The 18,831-nt window shown below is 34.7% G+C and overlaps 4 protein-coding genes across 4 annotated transcripts; 1 reads left to right on the forward strand and 3 right to left on the reverse strand.

Moving 5' to 3' along the window:
- Positions 1-3,438: 3,438 nt before the first annotated feature.
- Positions 3,439-5,088, reverse strand: MONOS_6621 (uncharacterized protein; the record flags this gene model as incomplete). Its single annotated transcript, XM_067876864.1, has 4 exons — positions 3,439-3,853; positions 4,031-4,643; positions 4,815-4,877; positions 4,971-5,088. 4 exons carry the CDS (start codon positions 5,086-5,088, stop codon positions 3,439-3,441), a joined length of 1,209 nt encoding a protein of 402 aa, XP_067730944.1.
- A 3,662-nt stretch (positions 5,089-8,750) lies between these two features.
- Positions 8,751-9,080, forward strand: MONOS_6622 (uncharacterized protein; the record flags this gene model as incomplete). Its single annotated transcript, XM_067876865.1, has 1 exon — positions 8,751-9,080. One exon carries the CDS (start codon positions 8,751-8,753, stop codon positions 9,078-9,080), a length of 330 nt encoding a protein of 109 aa, XP_067730945.1.
- A 1,728-nt stretch (positions 9,081-10,808) lies between these two features.
- Positions 10,809-11,063, reverse strand: MONOS_6623 (uncharacterized protein; the record flags this gene model as incomplete). The annotated part of the gene is made up of 1 exon (XM_067876866.1): positions 10,809-11,063. The coding sequence occupies one exon, from the start codon at positions 11,061-11,063 to the stop codon at positions 10,809-10,811; it is 255 nt and encodes an 84-aa protein (XP_067730946.1).
- Positions 11,064-16,075: 5,012 nt separating this feature from the next.
- On the reverse strand, positions 16,076-16,741 carry MONOS_6624c1 (uncharacterized protein; the record flags this gene model as incomplete). Its single annotated transcript, XM_067876867.1, has 1 exon — positions 16,076-16,741. The coding sequence occupies one exon, from the start codon at positions 16,739-16,741 to the stop codon at positions 16,076-16,078; it is 666 nt and encodes a 221-aa protein (XP_067730947.1).
- Between the last annotated feature and the right edge of the window lie 2,090 nt (positions 16,742-18,831).

An 18,831-nucleotide genomic window follows, 5' to 3' on the forward strand; every position in this document is an offset into this window, starting at 1 on the left:
CTGTCAACGCAGCATTTTTCTTTTCCAATTGTTCCAATTTTTGGCATAGCCCACAAAGATCTGTTCTTCGTTTGGCTTTCTGAAATTGCGTAGTCAAGTTGTAAAAGTGTGATAAAGAAATATTGATGCTTGTTTCCTTTGTGAAGCTTTCCCACAGTATCGGTTTTGGAACAAATATTATGCGTTTTTCGTACGGTGAGAATATTGGAAGTGGATTGCGATGTGATTTAGAAAAATAATTAAGCGGTTTCAAAGTTGATTGAAATGAAAATGAAAACCCATATTTTGTTCTCTGAATTGCTCCTTTTAGTTCAACAAAAGATATTGATGAACTTCTCTTCTTCTATGCGTCATGTTCGTCTGTTCCTCCCTTCAAAATGGAAATATTGGAATGGTCATCTTCTTTTTTCGCAAAGAATGTTAAGGCTGGCATATATCCATTTTTCGCAACGATGAGCCAAGAATTGAAAAAGTTTTCATTTGAAATATGATTCACAAAAGAATCGTTGCAGATAATCCATTTATTTTGACCATTTGAATCTTTCCGAACTATTGATATGTTATGGCCTGAGTTCTCTCCTATTTTTTTTATTTAAACCTTGTACCACAAGAACATATTTTGTCACAGCATCCCGATCAGAGTTATACATCATATTATCCAAATAACTGTTTTCATTTACAACGTTGAGCTTATCTTTTTCCGGATCGTATTTGAATATAATTGATTCTTGAGGTACTGCCGTTGTTGATTGAGTGCATATGTGAGCTAATACTAAAACTTTGGGAAATAGAATGAATCTGGCCCAACGACTTGATGGACATAAGGAATAGTAAGTTGAACATTTGTACAAATTGTTTTCTGACAAATTCTCTCTGGTAAGTTCTTTATTCAATCCATTCAAGACAGATCCACTGTTAATGAAGAATGTTGAAGATCTATTTTCTTGAACTTCACTTATATGGTTGCATTTTGAACACTGAGTGAAACGAGATATTTTTGGTCCAAAATGGTTTTCGTCGCACAATCCGTTGAAAATAAATAAATTTTCGAATCGTTGAAATGCATCAATTACATTTTGTTGTTCACGATGACCATAATTGCAGTGTTGATCCCATTTATCAATTGTTTCATGATTCCACTGATCAGGAATTGAGTCGTGATCATTTAGATTGTTACAAATTCTCTCCAACGATGATGATAAATTATCCCTTTTGTTTTCATAATATTGAAGTGGATGAAACTGAATTGAAGATGCGACACATTGAAGAATTGAAGCTATGTAACAGGTGTTGTTTAAATTAGGAAGTCCAAAATGGTGGTGGTCGCTGTTGTTTCCATGGATTTGATTTTCACTTCTGATGATGAATTTATCAAATTCTGTATTTTTAAGCAATTCCATTGAGGATAATGAGTGATTGATGTTATCTTTTGACGAAATAATTGATTCGTTGAAGTCAGTTGAAAAAGATGAAGATGAATATAAGAGTATTTTACTGGTTAAATATTCTTGATCGAAGTTGGAAACATCAAACAGAAATTATTGATATTTCTTATCGCAATTGTTGAAAACACTTGTTTCTAATTCATAGTCAGTCTCTTGCAAATGGATGTTGTTTGATTCATTTGAATTTTGTTCTTTCAATTCACTGGATTTTACCTCTCTGCTCGAATGAACGTGTTTTTTGGTTATGAAAGAATTTTTTGAGAAGTTATACGAAAATAAATCTTTCGGAAAAGGTGGACGACATTGTTTCACTTCCGAATATGTCATTGCATTTGCATCTCCATCGCTTTGATAATCGATTGAGCATTTACAATCCGAAGGAAATGAATCAGAAGGAGGAAGGGAATTAGATAAATTCATTGAAGATCCATCATTTTTAAGAGTTGAATTCCTTTCAAGTTTTACTGTTGAATATCCCAGTTTTTTCTTTTCGTCAAACCTCCTCCAGCCATCCGAGAGTTCGGTTTCCTCTGAACATTCACTTTGAGAGGCTCTTTTTGATTTGTTAGGAACTTTTGCAATAAAAGTGATATCGAATTTTTTATTGATGGAAGAAATATCTTTTTCATTCTGTGGTTGTTTTGCATGAAGATTAGGGTCTTCAGTGTTTATAATCATGAGATTATTCCAAGCTTTTTCATCTAAAAATTCTTCTTCTTCAGTTGCTTTTTTCTTTTTCCTGCGAATTGAAACTATTGAAGATAATTCTGTTGAATGATTTATCATCCAATCATTCCCTTTCTTCCATTCTGTTTCACTTAATCCTACAATACATCATTAAAATTGAGTTGTATAGTTATTAATTGAAAGTGATAATATGTCAGAACCTTTTCTTTTTGGAGGAATAACTGATTCGAGTGGCTTTTCAACTTTGTTGAAGTTTTTTTTCAAAGTTTGTTTTGCGTGATTTATTTTCCCTTGAGTAACATTGAATCCTAAATCTTCTAATTTTTTCAACGATGAGCATTTGGAAATAGCTTGTAAAAGCATCGTTTGAGTATGTTTCTGAGCGGAATTGTAAACGATGGATAAGTCTTCAATCAATTGATGAAAAGGTTCTGTGAAATTGACATTATTATAATTTTTCCAACAAAATATGGGTGATTATTTTTGAAATCATAACTTTTTTCTGGGTGTTGTTTCTTCAAAGGCTTAATTTCTTTGAAGACAGTTTATACATTCAAAAGAAATAAATTAATGATGATTGTTCGAAATAACAATGTTTGAGAGAATATTCATGAAAAAATTTTTTGTAATGAATATAAACTTTTCTGTGTTCATTTTTCATTATTAAAAGTGGATTCTTAAACCGAAAATATTGATAGAGAAAACATGGATACAAAAATAATCACCCATATCGATTAAAAAATCTATGCAAAGTGTTTATTTTTCAAACCGTTCAGCTCTCTCCTTATTCTTTTAGTTGTCTCTTCTGCATCTTTGAGCTTTGTAAAAAAGTAAATTAGAAGTTCCTCTACATTATTTCCACCGATTCTTTTTGTTTCTTCCCAAAAAGCTTTTGCCTTTCTTGATAATGTGTATTCTGGAAGAATGTTCATAAAGAATTTGTTGAGAAAAAAATTAATGAAAAAATGTAAAAATGATCAAAAGGATTATTTTTTAATTGATTGCTGCTAACCTCATAAAAGAAAAACATTTACAATTTCAGAATAGAAACTTCTCAAATCGACATCAAATTTGTTGCGCAATTCACTCGAAACATTTTTTCTTATGTTTCAGTGAACGCATTTTCTTCATCTTTAATCCTTTTCTTTCATTCATTATTTTATCTCCACAAACAAATCTTCTTTTTTCGTTCAAAAAAAGAGATGCTTCCTTTTTGCCACAACCAATGCAGAAAGCGGCTCATCTGCTCCGCTAAGCTGATAGATACCAAACTATGATTTGGCCTTTCTGACATTGAAGCTGCTCCTCATCCAATGAACAAACCAAATCGCTTCTCTGCCTCCAACAGTCGCTCTTCTCCTTCTCTTTCTTCAGCTTCAGCTTCTGTTTCTTCATCTTCATCTTCTTCTTCCTCCTCCTGTCTTCCTCCTCGTCCTCTTTCTTCGCCTTCATCATCATCTTCTTCTCCAATTAACCAATTAATTCCCCAACCAATACAATCATCATCTTCTTCTCCTTCTTCTCCTTCATCATCATCAATATCATCATCATCATCATCATCATCATCTCCCTCTTCTTCTCTTCCTCCTCCTTCCTCCTCTTCTCCTTCTCCTCTCTCAAATACACCTCCTTCTCCCTCTTCACCACCTCCTCTGTCTTGTCTCTGTATCGCTTCCTCTCTTTCTCCCACTCCTCTTTCGAAACAAGAACACTCAACGCTTCTGCATTGTTGTTCAGAACACAAGACACAGCAGCGCATCGTCATGGGTGAGGAACTCCACAAAGGCTGTGAAAGAAAGAGAGAAATGGAGAGAAAGAAAGAAAAGATAAAAAAAAAGATAAAGAAAATATTATTTCAAAAAAAATAAAACATTTTCAATTGCACTTCCGAATAACACATGCAATTCACTCCATATCCCTTCGGCTTTCCCAGCCTCGACTGCCTCTTCCGTTTGCTGCTCTCATATTTCCCTTTTTGTGCTGGAGCATCTTCTTTCTCTCTCACAATCACAACTTGCTTGATGTTCACTTTCGTTGAAGGGGGAGGAGGACAAGGTGGAATCACAGACAATGCCGAAGTTAGAGAAGAAGATGAAGAAGTTTTATTTTCTTCATCATCTTTCCCTTCCTTCTCTTCTTTCTCCTCCTTCCCTTCTTTCTCTTCCTTCTTCTTCGTTTCCCTTTTCATTTTCATTCTCTCTTCTTTTTCCTTCTGTTTCAGTGCTTTCCCATAGTTCCTCTCCCACCTCTGCTTCTCTTTCTCCCATCTGCTCTGCCTCCCCCACAAAACTGCATTCACAACCAGCCTCTTCAGCAGCGTAGGCGACGAAACAAGAGAAGAAGATTTGTTTGTGTTCTTTTTGGAAGAAGAAGCAGAAGCAGAAGAGGAAGCGAGAGAAGAAGGATTGACTGTTCCACACATGAAGAATGGCAGATTGTGGATGGAGAGGCGCGTGGAGGAGACATAAGTGGATGGATTTAGCAGCTTCTTCCGGTTCGACTCCGACAATCCTGTCGAATGTTGATGAGATCAGGTGATTAAAATAATGTTTATTTTTAATGGAAAGCAAATCAATTTCAATGAAAAGACAAAAAGAATATTGACAAAAAACATGAGAAAGATTAAAAAAACCAATTAAAAAAAAATATATTCTGTAAATCAAATCGTTATTGAAGACAAACTTCTCCTCAGATTCCAATCATAATCAGTCATTCCCTCAGCTGCAGGCGTTCCAGGGACAATCACTATGTCACGTTATGAATGAAATTTTTGCGAATAAATAAAAAGAAATAAAAAGAATTAAAAAGAAATATCAACACATTCATTCGAACACACACCTCCTTCATTCAGCAGATACACATTTCTCGAGTCCTTGTTTTTCTCCCCAATTTTCTCTCTCTCTCTTTCCTCTCTGCCTGAATCTCTGCCAGCTTCTCCCTCGACACAGCAGCTCATATCCACAACAGCCTTTTGTCCAACACAAACTGAGAAGAAGAAGAAGAAAAATTTGAAGAATGTGAAAAAGAAGAAGAAGAAGAAGAAGAAGAAGAAGTTGAAATAGAAGAATAAGAAGAAGATGATGATGATGAAGTTAATGCTGGATGATCAGAGTTCAACACAATGACTGCTTTCGCAAACAAAATTCTCGCAGCAGATATGGAAAAAAAAACGAAAGAAGAAAAAGAAGAAGGGGCATCTGAGAGAGAAATGGAATGAAATGAGTTCGATGATGCTCCTCAGAAATAGCAAAACAACAAAGGCAAACAAGACTCATCGGAAGAAAATGCATTCATTTTGAACAGATTCAAATTTCATAACATCCAACAGCAGCAACAGACAGTAGTTTCTTTGTGTGTTGCACAATGAGCATTTAATGGCCATTCAAACAACTATTCTCAAATACGAAGAAGGCGTTTTTTCAACCAGCTTTGTAAAAAAAAATCTCGTCAATGAAAAGATTGGAGGAGGAGAAGAAGAAACCATATAATCCGCAAAAATGCAACTTGAAATGGATTGTCACCAGGAATGACGCTCAACATAAAAAATGCTGTTTGCTGGAATGGAAAAATGATTTAAAAAATACATAAAAATTATTGGTCTTGCATTAATTTAAAAAATCCCTCAATAGAACATGCATGCCCTCTTTTATCGCAAATGCAGAGGATTGTCCAATCACTGATGCTGCCAACCTTCATTTTCATAGTTTCCCTGTGCTCCTTTCTCCATCATCCTTTTTTCTCACACAAATATTCTGTTTTTGATGTTGTCATCCACTTTTTTTTTCCTGAAAAAAATATCTCCGAATTTTATTCTTTCCAATAACTGTTCAATTGTTGTCATTCCATTCGCTCTCATCAAAATGCTTTGAAATTGAATTTATTTTCATCCCCTCTCCCAACTGAATACAAATAATATTCAATTCTCATTTGCTGATTGTCCCTCTGCACAGCTCTCTTTTGATGTTCTCCTCAGAAAAGCAAAGGAATGACTATTAATAGAATTTATCAGATTCTTGCACTCTGAGAAGGCCATGGATGGAAACATCTTTAAGAAAAACAAGAATAATAAAAAATACAAACATTGAAATATTTTTTTTGACAATCAAATTGCTGCATTTCCTTCCAAGATGCTTTTCTTAAAAATCATCCTGCCTAATTCCGTCATCAATTCCCCTTCGTCACTGACCTTGTAACTGAGTAAAAATAATATTTACTATCCCGCGGAAAATGTTCATTTTCATTTTTCTTATCCGATACTAAAACTTTCACGGAAAAAAGATAATTGAATTATCAAGCATTCCATAACATTTTTTCAATCACAATTTTATTTAGAAATTTCATCGATTGATTGCATGTTTTCAAGTTTTTCAACGATCCCTCTTCAGATTTTCATATATATATTTTTCTATAAAAAATTGAAAAAACAAAAAAATTACTCATATAAGATCAACAATGCAACGATTTTATGATCTCATAAAAAATCACACATTTGTTTCTTCATTGAACTGTCCAAATAAAAATAAAGATGTGCATATTTAATGATTTGAATATTCTTGTCTCTTATTTTTTGACATAGAAAACATCAAAAAATCTTTAGCTTCATCTTCCTTCTTCTGTGGAAAAAACCTCATGATTTGTTTATTTTTTTGTTCCAGAGATAATCATATAATTTTTTATATCAGCTGAATCATCCTTGTTTTTATTGCCTATTGCATAATTTTTCAGTTTGCATAAGAGTGTTTCTTGAGAAGCAGAACTAGAAGGACTGATAAAAACAAAGCAAACAGCTTTCTTATTTCGTGTTTCTTCTTATTCGTCATATTCTGATTGCTCTTTTGCAACAGAAAGTCCGAAACTCATCGAATGAATATCTTTTCTGAATTCGAAGCTAATAATTGATTATTTCTGAAACAATTAATTGCAAATAAAATAAAATACTAAAATTCAGCTCATTTGTGAACAATAAACGATCATTTACAACAAATGTTTCAAAGAAAATGAATTCAAAAATAAATTCAATAATATTTCCGCAACTGACACTTTGTGACAAATTTGATCAAAAATTTGTCAAAAATAAAAAAAATACTAAGATTTCTTTTATGGAATTCATATAACATTCTATAAAAATTTTTAAAAATGAACAGGGAATATATTTAAAAAATATGGGAAATGACACGTCAAAATGACTCGTCCGTCAATTTGTCACCGACCCAAAAAAAACTTGTCAGGTCAGACAGGCTTAGTTTCAATTGTTCATTCTGAGCCTTTGTGACTTAAGAAAAAATTTTGTTTCAAGTCAGTCAGTGACTTATTGATAATTGATCAAAAAAAATCAAAAAATAATGATCATTTCGGTTCCATAATATAGAGTGAAAAAACATAAATAAGATTTCTTTCCGCTAATACTGTGATATTAATTCAAAATAGGCATTATATCATATTCAATTTTAACCTTTTTTACCTTTTTGTCTTCTTAAAACTTTTGATTTCTAGCCATTTTGGGCAAAACAATAATTTGTTTTTAATTCTTTGTTTTCATTTCATCCGTTTGATTTTTCATTCTGATTTTTCAAATGCTTTCTTTCTTTTAAACAAACTTCTTTATTGTGAAACAAAAAGTTAAAAACTGCTTATCTTGGAATACTTTTTTTTTGAAATTTAAGATTGATAAAAATTCAACATTTCATTGCTTATTGTTTTTGAACAACATTCAAAATAAAAAGCATATGGAACAATAAAAGAAATTTTGATTGAAAAATAAAATGTATTATCCATTTTTCCGCAGAAATGTTTTTTTATTAACAATTCAAAATAACACTTACATCTCTTTCATGAGACACAATCATTTTTCATATACTTCATTGTTTTAGCTTGTTCATCAGTTTTTATTAAAATATTTCTTCTCGTTTCGATTTATCTCAAAGAAATTCAGCTCCTTCTTGTTCCGTAACTCAAAAATGATCGGCTTTATGAACTTATCCACCTCTTTTTTCAATGAAGATATTGTCTTTGCACAAGAGAAGGAGCTGCCAACTTGTTCGATATCTTAACTCAATGAAGATTCATTTGGCTGACTCTGTGAAGAAGAAGTCTCTTCGCTTTGCGTCTTTATCTTCTTCTCCAAGAACAGCACGCTGATTCACTTCGTCATTCTGGATGTAGAGCAGCGATGAAAATAAGGCGGAAGGTAATGATGAGTCATCTTCATCAGCTCCTATGATTGACTTTTCGAATGCCTCGGTTGCGGAGGCGTCATTCACTTTGACTGCAGCGATAAACGGTATCGAGAGGAAGCTGGGGAGTATGTTAATCAAAAGAAGTCGTAACTGAGGGAACAACAGACACTGTGGGGATATGTTGTGGCGCGAAGTGCGGTGCTGTATGGGTGTGTTGTGTGTGCATATGATGTGGTGCTTTCTGCGATGCTTCCAGTTGAGCATGAAGCGCCACTTCCCTCGCTTGCAGTGTAAGTTGGCACGAAGTAGGAGGAGCAAGCGGATCTTTGCAGCGGCAGATGTGAATGCGTTCCCGTCGATCTACGATCTGTTTGACACGTCGCTGCAAATATGGAGATCGCAACAGTAGAGGCGTGCGGAGGTGAAATTGGACGAGGAAGTGATGGGGCGAGGGATTGCAGTGTGTGAAGTGTGGGAGATTGTGGAGAAAGGGTTGGATGCCGCGGGGCTGAGGATGGAGAATGTGGTTCTGTTGCCTGAGGAGATTGTGCTGGTGGTGCTGGATGAGCGAGAAGAGGAAGAGGATGGAAAAGTGGGAGACAAAGGGGGAGAAGAAAAGGGAGAAGAAAGGGGAGACAAAGAGGGAGGTGAAGGGAATGAGGAGAAAGGTGTGTATCTGACAGCACATAGAGAGTTTGTGGAGAGAATAAAAGAGAAACAGGAAAAGCTGGAAGAAGCGATGGCGCTTTTGGTGTGGGGGCGCTTGGGTTGAGTAGGCTGAGGTCTGTGAAGGCGGAGACATGAGCAGAGATTTTTTTCAGAAAGTCGCCTTTCACAAATGCTGAACAATACCCTCACTTTGAGTGCCTTCTGTGTGACATTGGAATACGAGAGAAATAAGAATGTCAAAGCATGAAAAAAAATTGAGTGTTTGAGTATTTCTCTAATAAATAGTCGAATTAAAACAACTGGAGTTGTGGAGCAGTTGAAAATATCGTTGATCGTTTGACAATGATTGAAGAAAAAGATAAATTTGATGAAAAAGTTGTGTGAGAAAGTTGTTTTTGTTGTGCGAAAAAAATGAAGGCTACGAAGACGTATAAGAAGAAGATGATAATGACGATGAGAAAGAAGAGGAAGAAGAAGAATATGATAAAGAAGATGATAAAGGATTATGTGAAAGTTGTTTTAAGTTGTTTGTTATTGGGAGTTTTGAATTGAAAGATGTGGAAGATGCCAAAGAAGAAACAGAAGAAAACACCAATAAAAGAAAGTTGTTGAATAAATAACTCAAAATTCACGAGGAAGGAGAAGAAGAATAAAAAGAAAGAAAAGAAGCAGATGAAGTGAGAAGTGAATTGCGAATGGCAAATGCTGATGTGGAAGAAGGCGTTGAATGGAATGAAATGAAAGACCGCAAATAAAATAGAGTGTTTTTCATGGAGTTATTATGAGAAAGGTTAAATTGATGTGAAGAAGTTGAAAGCGATGTGGAAGAAGAGGAATAAGAAGAGAAGGAGGAGAAGAAAGACGATGACGATGAAATGGAAGGAGGAGGAGGAGGAGGAGAAGAAGAAGAAGATGATGATTGAGAAGAAGAAGATGATGAAGTTTTTGGAGTTATTTTTTTGTATCTTTATTGTTATTTCCCTTCATCAAATCATCAGATTTCACAATCGACGGCAAGAAAAGAAGCTCCAGCGAAGTTAAAGAATTAGCAGACAATTGAACAGAAAAAAAAGACGAAGGAAAAACATTGAAATTTCTGTTATTTTCTGGATTTTCTGGATTTTCTGTGAAATTTGTCAAATTTTCCTGATGAAAATGGCTGGAAAGAAAAAGTTGAGGAATAAAATCGAAGATGCTGATGTGAGAAGATAGTTAAGACTTCTTGTTGTCACAGAAGAGAGGAAGTGTTTTTGAATGGAGATGAGAAGAGGAAGAGGAGGAAGAAAAAGATAAAGAAGAAGAAAGGAGTCATTACGTTTATTCTCAACCGCTATTTTCAACGCCTTCGGAACACTCATCGGAATAAGCTCTGATAATGCACAGACTTTCTGAAATGACCGATAACGTCTCACAGATGCATTGATCACCATCTTCACAGCATTTTGCCACCTTCTCTGAGCAATCAATTCTTCCAAGTCCGATCTGTTGTCTGATAAAAAGATTGGGCTGGATGTCTTCACTCGTCATTCTTCTTTTTGTCTCACATCCTCCAAACCCGTCAGTTGCTTCTCCGGATCAGGTTCCCCATCAAACACACTTTCAAACTCATGCACTCATGTCATCGCTGCTCAATTGGTCAGAATCTTCTTCATATTGCCTGCTTCATCTTTTTCTATGCTCTGCTAGTAGAGTCAATTTCCCACTCCGTTGTTGACTTCACATTCACCGAACCATCTGTGTTTCATCATGACCGACGCTTCCACTTTACAGCACAGCTTCCGAAGGTGAAACGGGATATGTGTGTTCGCATGACATATCAGCTCCTTCAGACCTATTCAGATGAAGTGATCAAAGTCGCACTTCTCTGCTTTTCCTCGATACCTTCGACAAGCGTACAGAACTTTTCACACAAGTCTCTTTTTTTTCCTTCTTCATATTTACACCATTCCTTATCCCATAATGAACAAAGATCTCTAAAAACTTTAGGGCCAAATGCCTCTTTAGTGTTGTTCTTCCGCTGTATCTCTGCCCATCCACCCACTCCGCTTCCTGGCTTCTTGTCCAGCATGTCCAGCTCGTCCAGCATTGTCTCCTACTGCACATCTGCAACGCACCGCTTCATTATCCATGCGCTCCCCTTTCGCATCTGCACACAGATCATCAGCCAGTTATCAAATTAAACAACAACGAGCTCTCAGCTCTTTTGCCTTCGCTCAATCTCTCCTCCCCATTTTTCTTCCTCCTATTCTTCTTCTTCCTCTTCTTCTGCTCTGTTTGAGCTCCACAAGTTCAAATATCCTCTGAACTCCTTTGTTCAACGATGGCTTCCCTCTCTCTATTATCATCAGCTCCATCACCTCCTGAGTGCTGCCTTCTTGAACAAAATCCTCGTTCGTCATTTTCAGCTGTCAGCTTAATTCTTCTGCACTTTAGCAAGTCTGCTAGAAGAAGTGGAGGCATAATAGTACAATATAGCATTTTTCATATTTCACTAATAACACTATAATCTGATTATATATGTTGTTTTGAGCATGTGCTGTGTGATAAAAGTTTGCGGAAATGTGTTATTGACAAAAAATTGAAAAATAAATCATTTCTAATTTTTCATAATTCTAATTTCATCAAAAGGATGTATTCCGAAGCAATTTTCTCCATCTCCATCTCCTTAATATACATCTCAATCATTAAAAACGTTTTTTTATCTTTTGCACTTTCGGATCTCGATTTTATGTATTTTTCACCAATTACAATTATTTGATCTTATCCCATTAATAATTTGAAAAACAAGATTTTTCTGATTATTTCTATATCATGAGAAAACATTTCCTCACAAAATCATTAGCATAAAAAACAATTATATAATAAATGAAATCATGCCATATAAATTTAATTCTATTTCAGTGAATTCCATAAAGTATCATTATGCCGAAGTGGACAAATGGAGAACTTCACCTTAAACATCACGGAGTAAAGAAGCAGCGCATTTGGTTTCGGCATCTTGAATGTGATGTAGAATGTTGAATACGACATAAAAATTCCACCTTCTTTTCACTTGCATTGTTTTCCTTAGCTCCTCCATCAGCACTTACTCTTTTTAAAGATGAAAACTCTTTTTCTTTTCCTTCTTATTCCTCTTCCTCTTCATCTTTCGTTTCGATCTCATCCATCGCTCGACAACAAACACCTCCTCGTCTCAGCTACATTTTGAAAAACAAGAACAACAATTGAAATACTTCCTCTTCTTCCTCTTCTTCCTCCTCTTCTTCCTCTTCTTTATCTTCTTTCTTTTCTTTTTCATTTTCCTCTTTGGAGATAATGATTGAAGTGGATTGTTCAACGAAAATAGTTTTATAGTAATTTCTTTTTCTTGTATTCATTTCATAATTGTTCTTTTGAAAGAGATAGTGAATTTTTAACAATATTTATAAATATAAATTTGAAAGTTAAATATAATGAAATGTGTCAATAAAAAAAATTAGCTGAACAAAATTGAAAAAAATGAATAAAGAAAAACTATATTAAAAGCAATGCGTTGAGAGTGTTAAATGAAAGAGAGTGTCTGTTGTCTCCAGTTATTCTTTTCATCCTCGAGAAAATGGGTGATTTTTTTTGACTTCATAAAAAAGATCAAAAATTGAAAAAAGAAATTCTATTGTAGTATTTATTGATCAAATAGTTTTTTTGTTCTGATAACAAGAATAGATTTTTCATGAGTATTAAGCATGTATTGAAAAAAACTTTAAATGTTTAAATATTTAAACAAAAATCCATACCTTTTTTTTTATTTTTGGCGAAAAAGGATTTATTGATCAAGTTTTTTTTTTAATAAGTGGAGAAAATATATAAATCGAACTTCAAAAAAAAGTTGAAAATTAATAATTGGAAAAACTTAACATTGAAAAGAGAAAGATCATAAAGAAGAACAGAAAAGATGATAAGAAAACAAAAATATTGGAATCAATCAAACAATAATAGTTATTTTTCTCATTTTCCCCTCACTTTTGTGTAGCAGATAAATCTCCATTTTTTTAATTTGATTCAGAAGCTTCATCAAACGTTAAATGAAATCGTGAAAAATTAGAAAAGCTGAGTTCAATGGCTGGCTCCCCCTCATCGCGCAGAACAAAATCGTTGCAAGCAATGGGACCAATACAGATGCCTGTGGCAGACCCCAACAGACCCCATGTACCACCATCGAGTATGCTCTCAACGCCTTCATTTCCCTCCTCCAAGACACCTCTCTCATCCTCTTCACCTCAATGTTTGTTCCAACTCAAACACTTTCTTTCAGCTTGGTTCATACAAAAATCACCGAAAATAATGAACTTTATCTGATTCTCATATAAATATCTTCTAATTCTGATAGCTTTTCATTTCACTTTATATTCATGAATTTTCATTTTCTTTTCAACTTAAGAATATGTCATCACTTGTGTTTCGAGAAGTCTGTTATTGGCTCAAATATAAATATTTCTTCGAAATTTCTTCATCTAATTTTTCTTCTTCATCCAATGAAAATTACGCTTGCAGAAAAATTGATTCATTGCTGTCGTATCTTCAAAAAGAATATATTCATATATATCATGTGATTTTCTTCAGACTATGTTTTCTTCAGCTTTCCAATCTCAACTTGCTTGCATCCAATTAGTACCAGAATCTCATATGACTTCCCTTCAAACATAGTTTTTCGCAAATACCAGCTTTCTCTCTTTGTTTCATCTTCCACGACTAGTCGAATTCAAACAGCATCGAGAAATCTCGAGGAGATCATCCATATAATCATTCGTTCCAAATATTGTTTTCTGCCCTACTCCTTATGTTTTCTGTGAATTCTTTCAGCTTCCAAATGAAAAAGTCAGATGATTCAGTTGTTGATAACGTGCAGACTTTTCTTTGCTTTGTGGAGAATCGCTTCCGTCGTAATGGAATTTCAGCTGATATTTTGCGAAAGAATAAATGATCATTTGTGCTTCTGAATTGAAACGAAAGATGAGGTCTGGCACTGAATTCGATGAAAGTTGAATGAAAAAGAAGGAGACGAAGAAAGAGCAGGCAATGAAAGTGGAAAAAGGGAGCCAGGAGCAGCATGATTAGCAGAAGATGTTCGTTTAGCTTGGGATTGCAGTGAAGGAGATAGAGATGTTCTTAGAGAAGGAGAAGATTGTTATTGGATGTTCTTGAACAAAGACGAATTTACAAGTGATAAAGTGCAATGAGAAAGAGGAAGAAGAGCAATGTTTGTATTTACGTCAAATTCTGCAGTTGAATTAAAAGGCGCAACCAAATTGAGTGCAGAATATTTCTTCATCAAATCCATCGCCATCGAATTCTGCTACGCGAAGAAAGATTCCAATTTTGAAAACGACAGCGCATCTCTTCTCCCAGGTACACTTATCTTTCTAAAGGTTCTTATCCATTTCTCCTTCTGAAACAGTTGCGGTTATCCTTTCCCTTCTCCTTTCCTTCCCTTTCTGTGTGTCACTTATGCTTCCTCTTTGCAGTTCCGCACGTCTTTGCTTTAGAACGATCTTTAGCGCACTCATCAGATCCAGTCTTGTTCTCGTCTGCCTCGCGTCGACTGCTGCATTCACAGGCAATTTTCGCATCTTCCACTCAAATTGCCTGTTTTTTTTCGCTTTTAATACGCACATAGCGGCAAGGCACATCCAGTTCATTGTCCAAATCTTCTAAGTCAGAATTGGCTAAATCATTCAACATGCAGTCCAATTTCCGCTCTCTTGTCAAAATTGGCGTTTGGCTTTCTTTCGCCTCTTGCTGCGCCTAGATGGCCATTTTGTTCTCCTTCTGGTTGTTCGGCGTGCCTGTCTCAAGGTGTGGTTGTAGTATTCCTGGGATGCTGTTAAACAAATTCTTGTCTTTTTCTTCTTTCTCCATTTTCCTGCTCTCCCGCTCATCTTTCTCATTCATCTTTCCTCTATATCTCCTTCGGTTTCATCAGCCGAAGCAGTTTTTATCTCTGTTTGTGTCTCATCTTTCTTCTCCTGTCTTCATGGCTGAAGATGGAGCTGTTGAAAAGGCATTCACTTTCTTCTTTCTTCTTTGTTTTCTTCAAAGAATTTCTTCTAATCAATGATATACTCTCGTTTTCTTCTGCTTTTGCTTTATATTCATTTTCATTGTAGCTATTATCCCTATCACTTGCATGACTTAATTCCTTCCTCAACTTATCAGTAATTTTGTTCTTCTCTCCTCTCTCCTCTCGTTCCTTGCTTTTCTCTCTCTTTCCTTCGCTCTCTCTCTTTCTCTCTTCCTCTTCTCCAGGTTCTCTGCATTCCGCTCCACCATCCGAAACTCTGCAAACAGCGATAGCGCCTTGAACGCATCTCATGAAAGAACAAAATATTGTCTTTTCCTTCTTCTTCCGAACTGCTTCCTCATCCTCCTCATCTACTGCTCCTCGCCTGTCAAAAAGCTGTTTCTAGAAGAGCGAAGCAATGAAGAAGAATAAGAGGAGGAGGAAGAAGAGGAAGAAGAAGAAGAACGTGAAGCGCCAGAAGCAGCAGCCACTTGTGCACAGCGGTTGAGATAGCGTCGGCGGAGGAGAGGATGCATTGCTCTAATGCGGCGAGCCATAGCAATTTCAGAACGATGAGGTGGTTTTGGATGGAGAGAGAGGTCAGTTACTGCTGGAGAAGATGAGGAAGATGAAGATGAAGGAGAGGGTGAAGGAGATGATTGAGGAAGAGAAATAAAAGATTCATTGGGCAATGAAGAAGGAGATGTTCCTTTTCCTGTGCAAATGCCAGCAATCGAATGAGTGAAAAGGTTTGTGTTTAATTTTATCGCTTTTTCTCAGTCTTTGTCTTCGAGGCTCAAAAGATGGATTCATATCGCATCTGACTGAAAAACGGACAATTCTCTGCTCGAAATGAGGCTGTTTGCAAGCGAACCGAATCTTCTTCGCAGAATGCCATCGCCATTGTTCAGTAATTGCTCAAAGAGAAAGTCGTCAATAAGATTGGTTGCATAGCCAGGAAAATCAAATGTGTTGATTGTGTTGGAAGATGAGTAGTTTTCGAGTGCCAATGGATTGACTCCATATTCATCGACTGCCTCATCTGTATCAAGATCCTCCACTTAATCACCCATCAGCTTAAAACCAGGAAATTTCTCTTTTTTATCTTTCTCTTTTCCTTTTCCTTTTTCTCTCTCTTTCAGTTCTTCTTTCCATTTCTCCTTCTCTCTCTCCCTCATCGCTGTTATTCCTGTCATTCCTCTCACAACATTTCCTCTTTTTCCTTTTCCATCTTTCCCATCATTCCCATTCTCATACATTCCAGTGAAAATAGCCAGCTTCCTCTGCTCTTTGTTCGACATCTGCTTGTTTTTCTGCCCCCATCTCAGTCTGTTCTGCCTCAATTGAAGTTTTCTTGTGTAAATGTTTGAAAATTCGTTGTATTCATCAAAAAGAGGCGGAGGATAAGGAGAAAGATCAGGTGAAGTTGACTGAGAAAGAAGCTGTTGAGTGAGAAAAGAATGAGGGAGAGAAGGGATGTGAGAGAGAGAAGAGAGAGAAGGGAAAGATGGAGAAAGAGAAGAGAATTGAAGAGCCAATGAAGAAGGAACAAGGGAAGATCTGTTGGTTGAGAGGAGGCGGTGAATGAAAGGTGTATGAAATGAAAGAGAAGGATTAGGAGGATGAAAATGATGAGGAAGAGAAAGAGAAAACAGAAGAAGATACTGTATGATATGATGTTGAAATATTTGATTATGAAGAAGAAAAAGATGATGAATGAATGTCATGAAATGATTAATTGCTAAAAATTAAGAAGATGAATGCATATTATTATCAACTAAGAAATTCAACAAAATTCTCTTCTTCAGGATTTTGTCTTCTTCAGCCGAAAAGAAACCTCAGAATCCTTTTCACTTTCAGCTCAATCATCCACCCTCTCCAACAAAAAATACAAAGCAAATGTCAATCTCTTTTTCATTCCATTTCTTTCAATTTTTCACTTCCCCTTCTTTCACAAAAAATCACCTTTACTCAAAAACTAATTCTTCGCCAAAGCCCAATGCCGGGAATCTTCGAAATATCTTGAATTTCATCTGTCTGTCTTTATTTTTTTCCCCAAACTTTTCTTTTTCTTCTTCAAAGCCAGCTAATCCCTCGCTGTTTCAACATCCTGAATGAAAAAATTAATAATTACTTCAAAAATATTACGACAACAAACCTTCTTACCATTTCTATAAGTATTTTCCAACTTTTTCCCCCTAGGCACCTGTTTTCCTCCAATTAAATTTTTTTATTCCTTCCTTTTTCAAGTGTTTCATCATCTGATTTGCCAACCATCCTTTCCAGAAGTCATTTTAGCTTCAAATGCATTGATTTCCCTTCCTTCTGAAAAATGTGAAATTTATGCATTTTGCTCAATTCCACCCTCATCATTGAAAAATATCCTGTTTTTCCGTCTGAAAATATAACTCCAATTCCCTTCCCAATCCCTTCACCCTGTGCACTTTTCGTATGAATTCGCTCTCCCAACTCGATGGTCAGCCTGCACAATGAGATATCCCGCTTTCATTCATTTTCATTCTTTTTGACCTGCTGCCCTGAAAGAAACACAAAAAACATCAACAGGCTAATATTCATATATGGAAAAATAAATAAATATCGAACTTCCTTCTCTGCCTTTTTATTAGCAATTATTCTTTTCCTCATCAATCATACAAATATTTTCACTTAAAACAAAGAAAGAACACATGTTGATTTCCTAGAAGAAAGATTTGTTTTAAAGCATGTGTTTTCCTCATAAGTTAACAAAAAAACAAACCTCGATACAACGTCAATGTGGAGAAAAATTGTTGAAAGAACATTTTGAAATAAAGTTATGGAAATTTTTTCTAATTGAAAAGAGTGCAAAACACACATTTTTTTAATCATTTTTAATGAATATTGTTGTTTTAATAATTATGAAACGTATGAACACTAATAGAAAATATACATTTTCTCGTTCTTAAAAGAACAAAAAAGCAAAAAATTTTCACAGATTTTTGATCTGAAAATTTGAGATACATTTTTCGAAAAAGAGGTCACACCTTGGTACCCCTTTTTTTGATATATTTCATACACCTTCATAACAACAAATCGATTCGTGCAAAAAAAATGTCACCCAAGGTGTGACCCTCGTGGGATACCTTAAAAATATTTTTTTCATAATGATCATATCCATAATTTTTTTTATTAATTGTCTATCAATTGTCTGACCATTATGTTATGAAACGATAATTATTCATTCATTGTTTGTACAAATATTTTAACATTCTGACATTATTTTGTGAGATGTTTTGTTGTTTAGTCGTTTTTGTTGGATGAAATTTTTATATTTGTGATGTTGAAAGTTTTTGAAATGAATTTCTTTTTCTTTTTTAAGAATCTTCAAATTTAAAAATAAAAATAAAAATAAAAATAAAGAATAAATTATCTTGAGTAGGTTTCCAAAAGTTGAAAAATTGAACAAAAAATGTTTCATCATTATTGTGCAAATAAAAAAAAATTCTACATTTGATTTTGTACGAATAAATCGAAAAAACATATAATTTTTTCAAGGTTGTATTTGTGAAAAAAAATATTTATATCTGTAATTAAAAATATTTTAATTAGTCATCCAAACAGATATCTTCAATTTTTTCCTTTGAATGAAAATGAAAAAAATCAAAAAGTTTTTCAAAATGTTCATCTTTAGTTAATTTTTTTTTTTTGAAAAATAATCTTTCATTTTGGAATCAAACAACACAATTTTTTTTGAAAAAAAGAAGGAATAATAATATAATTTTGAAAATTATCAACTTTTTTAAAGTAATTTTCTTTTAATTTTGTGACTTTATTTGTG

Source organism: Monocercomonoides exilis, assembly GCF_001643675.1.
Source record: "Monocercomonoides exilis strain PA203 chromosome Unknown scaffold13-1861174, whole genome shotgun sequence".
In the NCBI taxonomy this organism is placed as follows: domain Eukaryota; phylum Preaxostyla; order Oxymonadida; family Polymastigidae; genus Monocercomonoides; species Monocercomonoides exilis.